General features: G+C 44.4%; 1 protein-coding gene and 3 non-coding genes across 5 annotated transcripts in view; 2 read left to right on the top strand and 2 right to left on the bottom strand.

Moving 5' to 3' along the window:
- The window catches only part of LOC114876418 (circadian locomoter output cycles protein kaput), an 84,608-nt gene that overhangs the window by 67,636 nt on the left and 3,433 nt on the right, over positions 1-13,539 (top strand). The window contains exons 4-10 of one of the 2 annotated variants that reach the window (XR_003789382.2): positions 1,660-1,749; positions 9,020-9,229; positions 10,481-10,775; positions 10,856-10,997; positions 11,064-11,531; positions 11,612-12,598; positions 13,181-13,452. Coding sequence is in view for 1 of the 2 variants with exons in the window: in XM_029187876.2 (XP_029043709.2) it covers positions 1,660-1,749; positions 9,020-9,229; positions 10,481-10,775; positions 10,856-10,997; positions 11,064-11,531; positions 11,612-12,512; positions 13,181-13,411 (2,337 nt within the window). In the remaining variant the exon portion in view is untranslated. The remainder of the gene's footprint in view (positions 1-1,659; positions 1,750-9,019; positions 9,230-10,480; positions 10,776-10,855; positions 10,998-11,063; positions 11,532-11,611; positions 12,599-13,180; positions 13,453-13,539) is intronic. The other variant, XM_029187876.2, reaches the window with a different exon arrangement.
- Trnam-cau lies at positions 8,108-8,179 on the bottom strand. The gene has a single exon. It is a non-coding gene; the product is annotated as a tRNA-Met (tRNA).
- On the top strand, positions 8,569-8,640 carry Trnam-cau. Its single transcript has one exon. It is a non-coding gene; the product is annotated as a tRNA-Met (tRNA).
- Trnam-cau lies at positions 8,812-8,883 on the bottom strand. The gene has a single exon. It is a non-coding gene; the product is annotated as a tRNA-Met (tRNA).

Raw genomic sequence — 13,539 nt, 5'->3', positions numbered from 1 at the left:
GCTCAATAGTACTCAATTCTGAAATGTTGAATTGTTAATGCAGTGATATATTGCTTATGTTCCACGCAATCGAACACAGTAGCCCTCGGTTGCAGATAAGCGCTCGATAAGCCTATACGGCTTGTAAAGTGTTAACAATGCGCACGAGCGAGGAACGAGTTAGATGGAAAATTGCACGGAGGAGTGCGGCAATAGTATCCAGAGAGGTGTAATTCCGATCCTAGTTATTTCTAGGATCTGCATGCCAGCCGGTCAAACTCGTGCCCGTGACTTCTACTTGCATGAGCAAAGAAAATGAAAAGATTTCGTGCGTGAAGTATTATTGGCGACCTGCTAATACACGAGAGTCAAGGTGAGGATGAAGGGGTATTAGAAGTTCACGCTTGGACGGAACACGCGAGTACTCGTAACCGGCACGCGACTGATTTGCTCTTGGTCAGGCTCACGCGAGAAATAAAAATCCATTGATTTTCTTCTGTTATTTCGTTTTCATTCTTCGCTGATCCACTTCCTGGATCCTCTCCGCTATCTGATTTGCGCAGACATTCAGCGGAAGCTCTGGGATAGAATACATATGAAATTCTTCTTTTGCTTTTCTCCTTCTTCACGCTGCACTGATTGTATGCGAGATGATTAACCCTTTGAGAACGAAGGATTCTCTGCTTAAGCAACTGCTAAATATTAAACATTTATTAACATTTATATTGCTTTTCAAGTTTCCTTTCTTTTTGTTATTAATTCTACTGAATTGAAATGGAATCGCAGTGATTAGACGGAATCCCGCGGGGTTTGTTGGTTTTATAGAAATGGCCACGTCGGCCATTTCGAAGGGAAGGATCGAAGGAAGGAAGGAAGGCAGGCAGGCAGGCAGGCAGGCAGGCAGGCAGTAGGAAAATCCTATTACAGCTTATATTCGTGGTACAGGGGTTCGATTGAAGCTCGGGGAAACTCACCCTCCTTACGGATCCGTATTGACGCGACCGACCGAGAGAAACCCACCCTCTGGATTAACCAATCAAATCGCAGCATCCGTCGCGCATGCGATCCCTTCGATATCCATCCCCTAGCCCTTTCTTCTATGGTGTCCGAAGTCACAGGGTAGCTTTAGAAGGTTTAGGATTTATTTTGAATACTTAAGCTTTGAAAAGCGTCAAGTTGCAGATTTCAATTTTGAATTATTTCAAACATCAGGAGATTAGGAGTGTAAAATCGACTCTTTATATTTCAGGACGATATAGAATCTGTTCGACGTACCTGGTACCGGCACCTACGGCAACGGCTCGGAATAAAACAAAACAATACACATTTAGCTCGAAACAGGCGGTTAGACGGCCGTTTAAACGACTCCCCCGCGTCGATGTATAGCTAGAACGTTTAAACTAGGACAGATATTTCGGGCCTCGATACGGTCGTTCGAGTTTCCACCTCGTTTTGGTATTCGAAAGCTACTATATCGGCGCATCGATAAATGGGGAAACTTTCCGGAACGTTTTTCTCTCGACTATTCTTCGTTTTTTGAAGCGAAACCACTTTTTCCTTTGCTTTTCTCAATTTATTACCTAATAGAATTTTATGTTTTCCTTCAAATGATTCGAGTTAAATTTATATATTTTTGCATGCTTGAAATATAAACATAATGACACGGGAAATTTGTTTCAGGCGCTGAACGGGTTCCTGCTCATACTGACTTGCGACGGGGAAGTGTTCTTCGCCACCCACAGCATAGAAAGTTACCTTGGCTTCCATCAGGTACAATCAATTTCTACCTTTCAATCACCAACGATCATTTTCACTTTAATTTTCAAGTGAAATAGAGAAAGTGTAAAACAAGAACACAGTATAATTATAGTTTTTAGAAATTGTCATCCTCTTTTCAAACATCTGTCGCAAACCTTCAATTTCACACAGGACGATACGAGTTAAATAGGTACCGAAAGTCGTGTCTTTCAGGCAATTTTATGGTACCACATTATCGAAGACAATATGTTTATCGTACCAAACGATTTCATTTTTTCCCGGGGTATTCTTGTTACCGTGTAATTTCAAGCACAGTACCTGCACCCATGGCGTTGTTTTATCTTTGACTGTATTGTATCCACACCCAACACTCGCAGGTCACGCCAGACCCGTCAACTTTGTTCTACGCGTGTCACGTTTACGCAACTATCATCCCCTTTATACTTTAGCCCTGCCGTTTTGCCTCTCGGCTGACAACAAGGACATACATTATTCAACGCGAATGAACGATCATCGTGCTTGATCCACCCTTTCACGGATTAGGTTATAAATTTTCATATTTTTCACCGAGTTTCTTCTACTTTTCTTAATCTCTTTAGACGCCGTTTACAATTGAATCGAATGTAAAGTCATCATGCGTCACCTGTAATCATCCATCTTATACCCTCTCATTTACCATTCCAATGGATTGTACGGACATAAAAGATCATAGAATTTTCTATAACCTTTCATCAAGTATCGTTACTTGTCTCTAGATTTAACTTTAGGTTTCTTGGCTGAGACTCAATTTGCAATCTACACCTAACAAGCTATTTTATAATTGAAGTGTTCAATTAGAAAATCCTCTCGTATAAAGGCAGAAGCTGTTAATAATCAATTTCGATGCATGCAACGGTTGAATAAAAATAAAATGTCCGAGGTAATCAAAAAAAGCCCTCGCGAGTAAACGAGCCTTTCGAAAATCGCAAAGAACGGTAACGAAGCGTTCCAGCGGTTGACAGTCGGAGAATAACGAGCGTGAGGGGTAAATAAGGCTCGTGAAATCAGGAAAGAAGGCGGATTAAACGAAGAAAAAGCCATTTGCCTTTCTATCCGGAACAGAGCGATATCGTTCAACCCCCGGTGAACACACCGAAATGCGATCTGCACGCACGGCCAAGCGAGCAAGCTGAGCGAGTAAGCACGCACGCGAGTATGGCACATCGCGTAAAAACCACAGGGAGAAAAAGGATATAGAAAAAAAAGAAAAGAAGAACGCGGAAAAAAATGACGGATGATGATTTCCCGACCACACGATGACTGTACGCCAGAAACGCACGCGAACACGCTTTTGTGCATATAGGAGATGTAATTGCAGGAAACGACGGATGATGATTTTCCGATTCGATGATCCTCCCGTTTCTCTAGACAAAGGGAGAAACGCGTTACAGTTTCGTGTTTCTTCTACACAAATTTTGATGAGCGATCGCTTGCAATCATCAGGCTTTTCTTACTTCCCTTCTCATGCTTACCAATTTCTCGGTAACCAAAGTTTCTTACCCTCATTAAATGGATAATTTGTTTATATTAAGGAAGGAAAAGCAGGCAGCTAGTTGGCAGGAATAATTCCTTTGGTCGAGTTTCATTGAGACGTAACCAGACACGCAAACGGTTCACACACACGTCACGATACCCAGGGAACGATGATTTTTCGTTCCGATTAGGGTATATTTAAGAGGAACAAAGTGTATCGCGACTAATAAGCGACGCAATGATTTCCTCGGCGGTGAATTTTCTTTTAATCACACACCTTCCTTTTGCCATGCCGCTTTTAATATCGTTCCATTACGTTTTATCGATGAACAAACAAGACTTTACCCCCACAATCTTTTTTTACCAGTTTAATTCGAGGCTTTTGACGCGATGAACATTCGTGTATGAGTCAAAATTAACCCTGTAATCGGTAGCTCGAGGGTTAAAGCTTAATATTCGGCTTCCATCGAAGAGTAGACGGTCATGGAAAAGGAACGGCTCGGATAATTCGCACCACGTAGCGACCATTGAAACACGACGAGACACGCAAACACGATATGTACGTTGTTGCACACATTGTAAAGAGACATTGCTCGCGGCTCGATGATTTCCTGACTCGATGACCGTGTATCCGAGCCGACGTAATCGCGGGGCGTTTCGGATGACGCGATTACACGGCCCTGTAACTCCCGCGGAAAGCGTGGCTCCCTCTCCCAACCCCCGTTAAAATAGGGGAAAAAACCGCGTAATGACAGCGTCGGCTTGCTACGTACCTCGTGGTAATTCACGAGCCATGATTCTGGTCTCTTTAGTTCCGTATCTCACGCGAGAAAGCAGCCGAAGAAAAAGCATCGTATAGCTAAAAACGAGGGCTAGGATAAAGGGGTGGATAAAGGGGATTGTTCAGAGAGTTGGCACGCGGTTTAATTGGCCCTGATAGAGTCGATTCGCTGCTTGTTGGATAAAATTAACAATTTAAACGAGGAGGCAGCGTAAGAAATAAAAGATTTACATAAGTTTCTGATATGATTTTGAAAAAAGTTATAAATTGTAAAATTTTTTTTGAATAAACGATAACATAGAAGGAACTCGGCGAGTTTCAAGCGTATCCATAGCGAATGAAACGGGTGTCTCGGTTCACCATGGGGTCCTCTCCCGATGAATTCAGCAGCGTGCGCAGGGTTTCCCTGGCCGTCTAGTCGCAACCCCGCTGAGCGTTCGGTTTGCTCTAATTTTAATTAAAGCCTTCTACACAGGATTTCCGTGGTAATCGAGCAGCCCCGCCACCACGGCCATACTTCATTGGGACACGGTGGACGTGTAATTGCTCCGCGTTGCCCTTTATTCCGCCCCGCCAACATGGCTCGGCCAATTTTATTCCCGTCCACGACCGGCCCGCGTATATCAAGCCCAGGCCACGGGCGTACGTGTAATTTTCATTAATACGTGATTTATTCCGACGACGCGTGATTTATGGAATTATATCGACGCCTTCGAGTCGCGTCGTCGCGAGTACACTTATTTAGTGTTTGCTCGCTCGTTCGCGTCATTATTCTGCAATGTATTATTATGTTTTTTAACGAATTCGTATGCAAGTTGCACCGCGCTATTTTGAGAAATGACTGCTACGCGTATGAATTTTCACAAAATTTTGGTTCGTATTTGATTGACCCACGTAGATAAAGGATAAAGAGCAGCGGAGGTTCACGAACGAGGTGTTCAAAATTCGTTGACCCCACCCTCCCTGTTTTATTTTCCCGGTAGGTTGGCTAACGTTTATTTTTCCCCTGGAACTGACCGGCCGGTTACCAGCGACGGGCGGTTCGCCGGTAAGGTCCGGTAACGTTTGTTACCATTGCTCGTTTAAATAATCTCGAAACATGCATCCGCGGGACGAAGCGGCCGAGTCGTGGATGGCTTTACGATCGGCCCTCATCGTTAATTAAGAGCTTGTAATTATTTAGTGGAGACGCTAGCGCACCCCCGCCGGCATCGAAGCGGGTCCCGCTCCCTTGGCAGACTTGATTTACATTCCTGCGAAGAATGCGAAAGGCCTCGCCTTCCTTTGCTCTATTTTCTTTTTTTCCACCATCCGCCGCCCTTTCCTCTCTCCTTCGCCACATCCTCGATCCTACTTCTTCTTACCTCTTTCCACCGGCAATGATGATTACAGAATCGATGCCATTTCCAACGCTGGGAAACAAAGTGACAAGGAGAACTTGAAGATTTCGCTGAAACATTTCTCTCGCAACGCTTGAAATTTTCGAGATGACATTTTTAAAGTTACGTAAGAGGATTGAACACAAAAGAAAGCGAACCGTAAACGGATCACAGTTGGATCGCGTTCACGTAAATCCTGAGGACGTTCGTCCGACAGCCAGGCAGATAAATCAGTTGGGACGCTGGCTGAAATCGACGGAAACACGATTCGGCGTGATCAAAGGACCCTCTACAAATTGAAACAAATCAGCCGGCTAATAATAATTAATCCGCGGGCCGCATTAATTATCGAACGCCGCGGCGTCCGGCTTTTACCCTCTTCTCTCCTCCGTGCCTTGCTTCGTCTCGTCGTGCATGAGAGACCTCCTCGCGAGGCCACTCGCTTCGAACACACTCTCGTATCTGCTTGAGCACACGGGCCTGGTGTACGCGATAATGCGAGCCGGAACGCGGCGATACCGAAACTTGAGCTCTCAATTACAGCGCAGAGTTATGACGCGCTCATCCACCCCCTCGATCTCTTTGTATACCCTTTAACAAAGTGGCTGGAAAGAAAGAGAGGAAGATGGCTCTCGCTTCGGGCCAGGACGATCGCGTCTTCATTAGCGGCTATTAATTGTCAAAATGTGCCACATAATTCAGCGAACCGACTATGCCTTCGTGGGTTGCTATTGTGCTTAAACTTTAACACGGTTGATTGATTTCTAATGGGGATGCACCCTTGGGCTAGTTGAAGATCCTTTCTCCTTCGATCCCTTAAAACGAATGCTTTTGCATACCGTTGCATGATCATTAACGTTTCAAAACTCTTTAACCCTTCTTCAAGGCTATGAAAGGTATAAAAAATAAAAGAAAGTGAGGATTTTTCCGACGCACAAGAGAAATACACGATAGCTTCATTTGAAAGCACGGCTTTCGGTTCCAGTGACGGGCATCCCGTTATCGTGCAACGTAAAATATCGTAAGACAGGGACGGTGCGAGTAACATGGAAGTCGTGAGATCCGTGCACCGCCGACACGAACGGCTACGAGAAGGTGCAGCTACGCTGTTCCGGCTATCGGAAATGCAACCTACCTCCAAAGCTCTCGTTCCCTTCTATCGCGTGATTTATTATATTATTCACGGTTACCGAGACCGAGACAACTATGACCAGCTAATGCTCGATACCGACAATTCAAACTATAAACAAATTAACATTTTCTTATAACTTTCATGGTCTAAGATTTACCTGGACCTATGAAACCTAATGAACGGTGCTTCGCTTATAATTAGTCAGTCAATTTTTCTAACGAAGACTTTCATGTATTGAAAAATAATGTCTTTAGTTTGAGCATACCATCATCAGGGGGTTGAAAATCATTTATTTGAATGAAATTCATAGCGCCACCAATGTTACACGTTAAGATATATTGAGAAACTCGTCGCAGACGAATGTCGTGGTTTCCGTTTCGTAGATAACAACCCCTTGAGCATCGGCAAGCTACCCGTCTTTCTATTTCTACGAGGTTACAAGTTCCCTGTGCACACCGTGGCAACTAGCATCCGTATCATTTCCACCGGTTGATTTATTACATTATTCCAAGCGTCGAAGGCTGGACAACCGTGGCCACGATGCAAACCAGCAGCCTGTTAATTCGATCTATTTTCTAGGCTGGTTCAGCAGGCTTAGGGTGCGTGGCGGGCCGATTATCCGATTCACAGTCATACGCGTACTAACCATTCGCCGTACTAAACAGAGAATAAGAGATAGAGGACGATGAACGAGCGGTAGTAGAGTTAGTCTGTTCGTTTTTCTTGAACGAAGGAACGAGGAAACTATGGGTTTCTCGTGCACACGGGGCTCATCGTCCGTCGCTGGCTAGGCCGGATTAATTATGCGCGATAAAGTGCGTCGGACACGTGTAGCTACATGTGCCGTATGTGCGCCTATGTCGCCGTCGCGACGTCACGACCGATCAGATATTTCCTGAAATAATGCCGCGCTCTGCCTCTGACCGTCCTTTTCTTTCCCCTTTGCCCTCCAACACCTCTCTAACCCCGTTTTGCACGTTCCGGGGAAGATTTCAAATGTCTAGCCTTTATGTTTCAGGGGGTTAATATGGGTTTTTACTTTGGTCGAAAACTTTGCGCTTTGGGGGAAAATTTATAGAGGGTTGAAAGTTAGGTTTAACTTGAATTTCAGTTGCATAGCTTCTGCTTTGTTAGATTGAAGAAACTTTCAGGGTGGCTTGATAGTTCATGAGGGTAAATCTGGTAATTGGAATTTATTTTTTAATTGCAATATTTGCTGCAATCAAGATAGACAATGTTTAGGCTTGTGCTCTGTCGAAGTTGAACGGATCAATACGAGCTCAAGGTGCACTGAATGCAACTCCGCGAAATGCGCTTGTATCGTGCACTTTTTAGGAACGATAGAATTAATAAGTACATAATGAGATTTTAATGGAATATGTATACGTAATGCAGGTATATTACAGTAAATGTATTCACAGGCAATGAAATGTAAATTTTTATTAAATCAAACTGGCCGGAACTATAATTTTGTTAAAGATTACATTAGTAGATATATGTAACATGAAACTTAAAGAAAGAAATATGTAGGTAAAAAGTAAAAAAAAAATGATCTTTGCTGGATCTTAGCAGAGCGTGGTTTCGATCCACGGACCTCTGGGTTATGGGCCCAGCACGCTTCCACTGCGCCACTCTGCTCTTATGGTTCTGGTTTCTTTAAGATCCCACGGATTTTATTAATCAAAGGGGTGAAAGTGGATCAATAATTTCGAGCTTTGAATCTAAACATACGATCGCAGATTTCTTAATAATAAAATAATCTTTTAATTACACAAAAGAGATATTTATGTGCCCATTAAATTTACCTAACTATTCTTGATAAAAACTTAGTATGTATCACTATAAGATATTGCAAAATTTCTTACATAATAGATAATGTTTGTTCTTATCATGAAATTTTATTTCTTTCACGAACTAGTTGAGATAAGAAAGGATCTTACAATCTTACTGAAACAATTATATAAATGGAAATCAAGTTTTTCCCGATCTAATCTCCTGGAAAATTATTTTCAAGGACTTTTCAAGGAAGCAGAGTGGCGCAGTGGAAGCGTGCTGGGCCCATAACCCAGAGGTCCGTGGATCGAAACCACGCTCTGCTAAGTTTGATATTAATATTTTAGTAATTTTTTTTTAACGTTACGTATTACATCTTACCTAAATAATTCCACGTTAGTTTTGTCATAACTGATCTAAAGCAATAAACATTCCTATTCAGATATCGTTATAAGCAAAATGAAAAGAAATGGAAAAAATTAAAGCCACCCCTTTTCTAGCAGAGCGTGGTTTCGATCCACGGACCTCTGGGTTATGGGCCCAGCACGCTTCCACTGCGCCACTCTGCTTTGTTGAAAATTGTTGTTAAAAATTGCACCATGTTGCATTATAATTTATTTATAAATATACATGGTGAAACGTGAAATGCATTCATTTCTTCAGGACCTATAAAAATTTCATAATTCTGTATTTTTCTCGTTGCAGTCCGACATTGTCCATCAAAGCGTCTACGAGTTGGTGCACAGTGAAGATCGAGAAGAATTGCAAAGGCAGTTGATGTGGAATTCTTTTCTACCCGCAGAAAGTGCGAGTCTACCTCTTCACGACGCTCTCTCACCCCAACATAGTCATCTCCTAGAACGCAGTTTTACTGTTCGCTTCCGGTGCCTTTTGGACAACACATCCGGTTTCTTGGTAAGTTCACCCTTTGACCGTCTGAAGAACACTTCTTCACGCTCTTAGTAGCGCGTCCAGGCATACAAAACAGTAATTAATAATTTCACTGTCGTAAAAGAAAAGAGGGACCGCTACTCTTCTCTCAAGTAATTGCTTTTTTCCACCGTCTGTCCCTGTAACACGACCCTCTTCAGCATCTTCTAGCGGTCGCAAAAAGAAGAACGAGTCATTTGCAAGCAGGAATGAGAATAGTTGGTTAATTAAACTCGCGTTCTCATCAACAAGTAACTCCCGCCAAAAATTCAATCGATAATCGAGTAGCCCGCATGCCTGATCCCACATTCGTTCCTCAACTATTCAACGTGACTTTCATTCATTCATCGAAATCTTCACACACGGTCACGCGACTAAGAAATTGATCCTTTAACCCTCGTGTCGTCGGTATCCTGCGAAAAACTATCCTCGTTACCACTTTCCACCCTCGATACGTGGTCGCGAGGCTATCGATCCGATTTTTACGGCATCAAATTTTCATAATTGCCAGCGTGAGCCGCGTTTAACCCCTGTAGCTCGCGATAATGCACTTAATTGCGAAGGAGAGGGTTGCTCTTACCCCCGTTGCAACTGTAATTACCATGTGTTTTTCTTTGGCATCTGGTACCTGCTATTAGGGGGACTTTTTCTTTCCGGAAGTTGCATTAGACTGTGCAGATATATATATATATATATATATTTTTTCTTAACATGTTCTATTAACGTTCTGATTAGAAATTCCTCCAACTTGAGCTGCTTAAATTAACTTTGTAGGCTAAATAGAATTGGAATACTCGTATTCGTTGGATTGGCAAGAAAACATCGTCGCGTGGATTTCGATAAAAACGGAGGACGGTTTATTTCGCCGCCGCGCCGCGAAGAATGTCGACGAAGGTCTGGTGTCCTCGCCGTAAAGCTTTTACGATTACAGTTTCATTTTCATAAACGTCAGAGTCGCGAAGTTTTTGCACGTTAGCCAGTGGTCAGGTCGGATAGTCAGCTCGTCGTTGCCCTTTATAGCCTACGGACACTATTTGTCTCGTGTACCTCTGTATTTGCTGGCTGTTTGCCGTAAGATAATTAGTGTTTTGTCGGCTAGCGGCGCGCCAGTCAAAGGCTGGGCCTGGTTTTGTACAACCTTTTGATTTACGCTCATTTTGGTGAACGATGGAGGACATTTCAGAGCATAATTTTGATTTGCTCTCGAAAGTTTATTCGATTGTCTTTTATTTATAGCGTTTGGATATTAGGGGACGCGTGAAGATACTCCATGGTCAAAATCGAAAAACCGAAGAGCCACCTTTGGCATTGTTCGCTCTGTGCACGCCGTTTGGACCACCGTCGCTCCTGGAAGTTCCACAGAAGGATGTGATGTTCAAAAGCAAACACAAACTGGATTTGGCCCTTGTGTCGATGGACCAACGAGGAAAGATGCTGTTAGGATACTCGGACGCGGAACTGGCAAATCTTGGTGGCTATGATCTAGTCCATTACGACGATTTAGCCTACGTGGCGAGTGCTCATCAAGAACGTAAGAACACTGCTCTCTTCTTTCGCGCAAAATTTCAAGACGATTCGTCTAACATTTCCAGTTTCGATGCTATTTTTCAGTGTTAAAAACGGGAGCCTCGGGTATGATAGCGTACAGATTTCAAAAGAAAGACGGTGGATGGCAGTGGTTGCAGACTAGTTCAAGATTAGTCTACAAGAACTCGAAGCCCGACTTTGTCATAAGCACGCATAGGCCTCTTATGTACGTATCATCGGGCGTTAAATGTTCTAGTGGAAAATGAAAAGTTAACTATCTTCGATTTCATAGGGAAGAGGAAGGTAGGGATCTTCTTGGAAAACGGACGATGGATTTCAAAGTTAGCTACTTGGATGCTGGATTGACCAACAGTTATTTCTCGGACAACGATAGTCTGACGGGTTCCGTAATGACGCCGACGCTTCCATCCCAACCGACGTCCCAAAGAGTGAACAGGCGGTACAAGACTCAACTGAGAGACTTTCTGTCGACCTGTCGAAACAAACGAACCAAATTGTCGGCACAGTCATCGGTTTCCCCGCCAGTCACACCCACGGTCGCGTCCGTGGACTACCTCGCAGCTGATACCAGTGCTGCAGCTGCAGTCGCAGCCGCGTACAGCAATCTAAACACAATGTATCCGACCGCATACGCACCCACAGCAGTCACAGCTAGCACCGACCCTTCGTTGACCACCTACATTGGTCACACAGGCAACTACCATCAGACCTTGTATCCCGCGACTGCGTTAGATAATAGGTAAGTCTTGGAACGAGGATGGTCAAATGCTTCTATGACTGTTCATTGAACTGATCGGATGGAAATGTTCAATTCCTCAGGTATCTCACCGCAGCGACGGAAAACTTGTTCCAATACAGGCCTTTAGGTTCTTACTATCCAGAGTACCACACGAGCACCGCGTACAACGGCTTCATCGACGTAAGTCTACCCACCTACGAGACGCACCAGTTGACTAGCAAAGCGGAAGAGAAGTTGTACTGCCAGCAATTAGGTGAATCTCCAAAGTACGGCTACGTCGAGACCAGACACCCCAGTAGCGTCAGTGGTTCTCCCTATGCTGCCAGTCCGATCGCGAGTGCATCGACGATGCACACCGCGACAGCCGACATCAACATCGTTCGTGCAGGCAGTAGACATTCCCTTGAAGGCGGTGCTTCGTCCAGCAACTCCGCCGGAAGTTCGCCTGTAACTGGACCAACGAACGGCGTGCTCACCCCAAAGATAGAGGACGTGAAGCCCGAGGTGTATGCCAACGAGGCACCTCGACAAACGGTCTTGATGTGGGGTGCACCACCTTCTCGTACTCCTCCAAGGAACAACGGCAGCTACAGTCCACCCACGCCACACTCCACGCATTCGTCAACCCATTCGACCAATGCCGCTGCCGGAGATCCCTTGAAATCCCTGGCGGAAATGAACTCGATGAACGGGGAGTGCAAATGGAGACAGACTTCACCCAGTGAACAACAAACAGCCGCACCCAGTTCACCCAGAACCAAGCCACAGCCACAACCACAGCACCAGCATCATCAACAACAGCAACAGCAACAGCAACAGCAACAGCAACAACCCCAGCAACAGCATCAGCAGTACCCGGTGACAACGTCACAGTATCAAGCAGCAGCGGCGGCCGCGGCCGCGGCTGCGGCCGCAGCGGCCAGCACTATAGGATACACGCACTCTCATCCGGGCCATGGCCACGGGGAAGCGGGCTCCGAGGTATGGCAAGGAGTGCAACACCACCACCACTACCAGTACTATCCCTACCACCATCACCACCCCGCACCACCAAGGCACGCGCCCCAGTGAGTGTCACTGCCGCCTCACAGATTTTACGATAATTGTTCCATCGAGGATACGAGATCGTGCTGGCTCTTGGGTTTGAACATTTCTATTTCGTTCCAATTCTTTTCCACATCAAAATTTATCTAAAACTTAAGAATTTCAGTGGATATCCGGATACCTGATTGCCCAGACAAGGGTTAAATAAAAGGAACCCAAGAAATCCAACATAAGATCATAAAAAACATACACACATGATTTTTGCATATTAGTGGGAAACAATGTTTAGAAAATTTACATAATAGCGGAACAAGTATATTAAATACGTTTACTGTTGGGCATGCATGTTACCAGCGATGCACAAATTTTTTGCAATCATTATCGTACATTGCATGTCCACGTGTTTATTGTTCAAAGTAATAGTTTCTTTTCCTTATGTTGTTTTAAAGTTCAATTTCTTTTTCTTTTTCAATTTGATAATATATCAAAATTAGTTGCACGGCATTCGAGGCTGCAGCCGAATAAACGAAAAGAACCGTAAGGACAGGGTCGAAGGGAGATTGAAAGGGGTTGCGAATAACGGGTAAACCCACTTTCGGTTGCAGCACATCCCCGTCAGCTGTGGGAACGGGGACGGGAGTCGGCATGGGCATCGACAACAACACCAGCAACAGCAACGTCTTGTACCACCCTCCGCACCACCACCCACAGCATCAACACGTGGTGGGATCATCAGCGGGGGCAATGGGCCCAACTGTCCAACAGATTCCAAACCGGACGCCGGGAGTCCTTTGTTGTCCATCTCTGAGGTGACTAACACCTTGCTCAACCAATAGTCTCTTCGTCGTCTCAGCATCGCTTCGTTTTGGTGATCAAGGTGATCTTTTACTTAATTATCGTGTCTTTTACCTTTATAGGATGACTTTCAGGTGATACGATAATGCTTTGGAATGGAATTTTTTCA

This window comes from Osmia bicornis, chromosome 8, assembly GCF_907164935.1.
Source record: "Osmia bicornis bicornis chromosome 8, iOsmBic2.1, whole genome shotgun sequence".
Taxonomy (NCBI): Eukaryota; Metazoa; Arthropoda; class Insecta; order Hymenoptera; family Megachilidae; genus Osmia; species Osmia bicornis.
The sequence above is the reverse complement of the archived record's forward strand: the minus strand, read 5'-3'. Positions and strand labels throughout refer to the sequence as shown.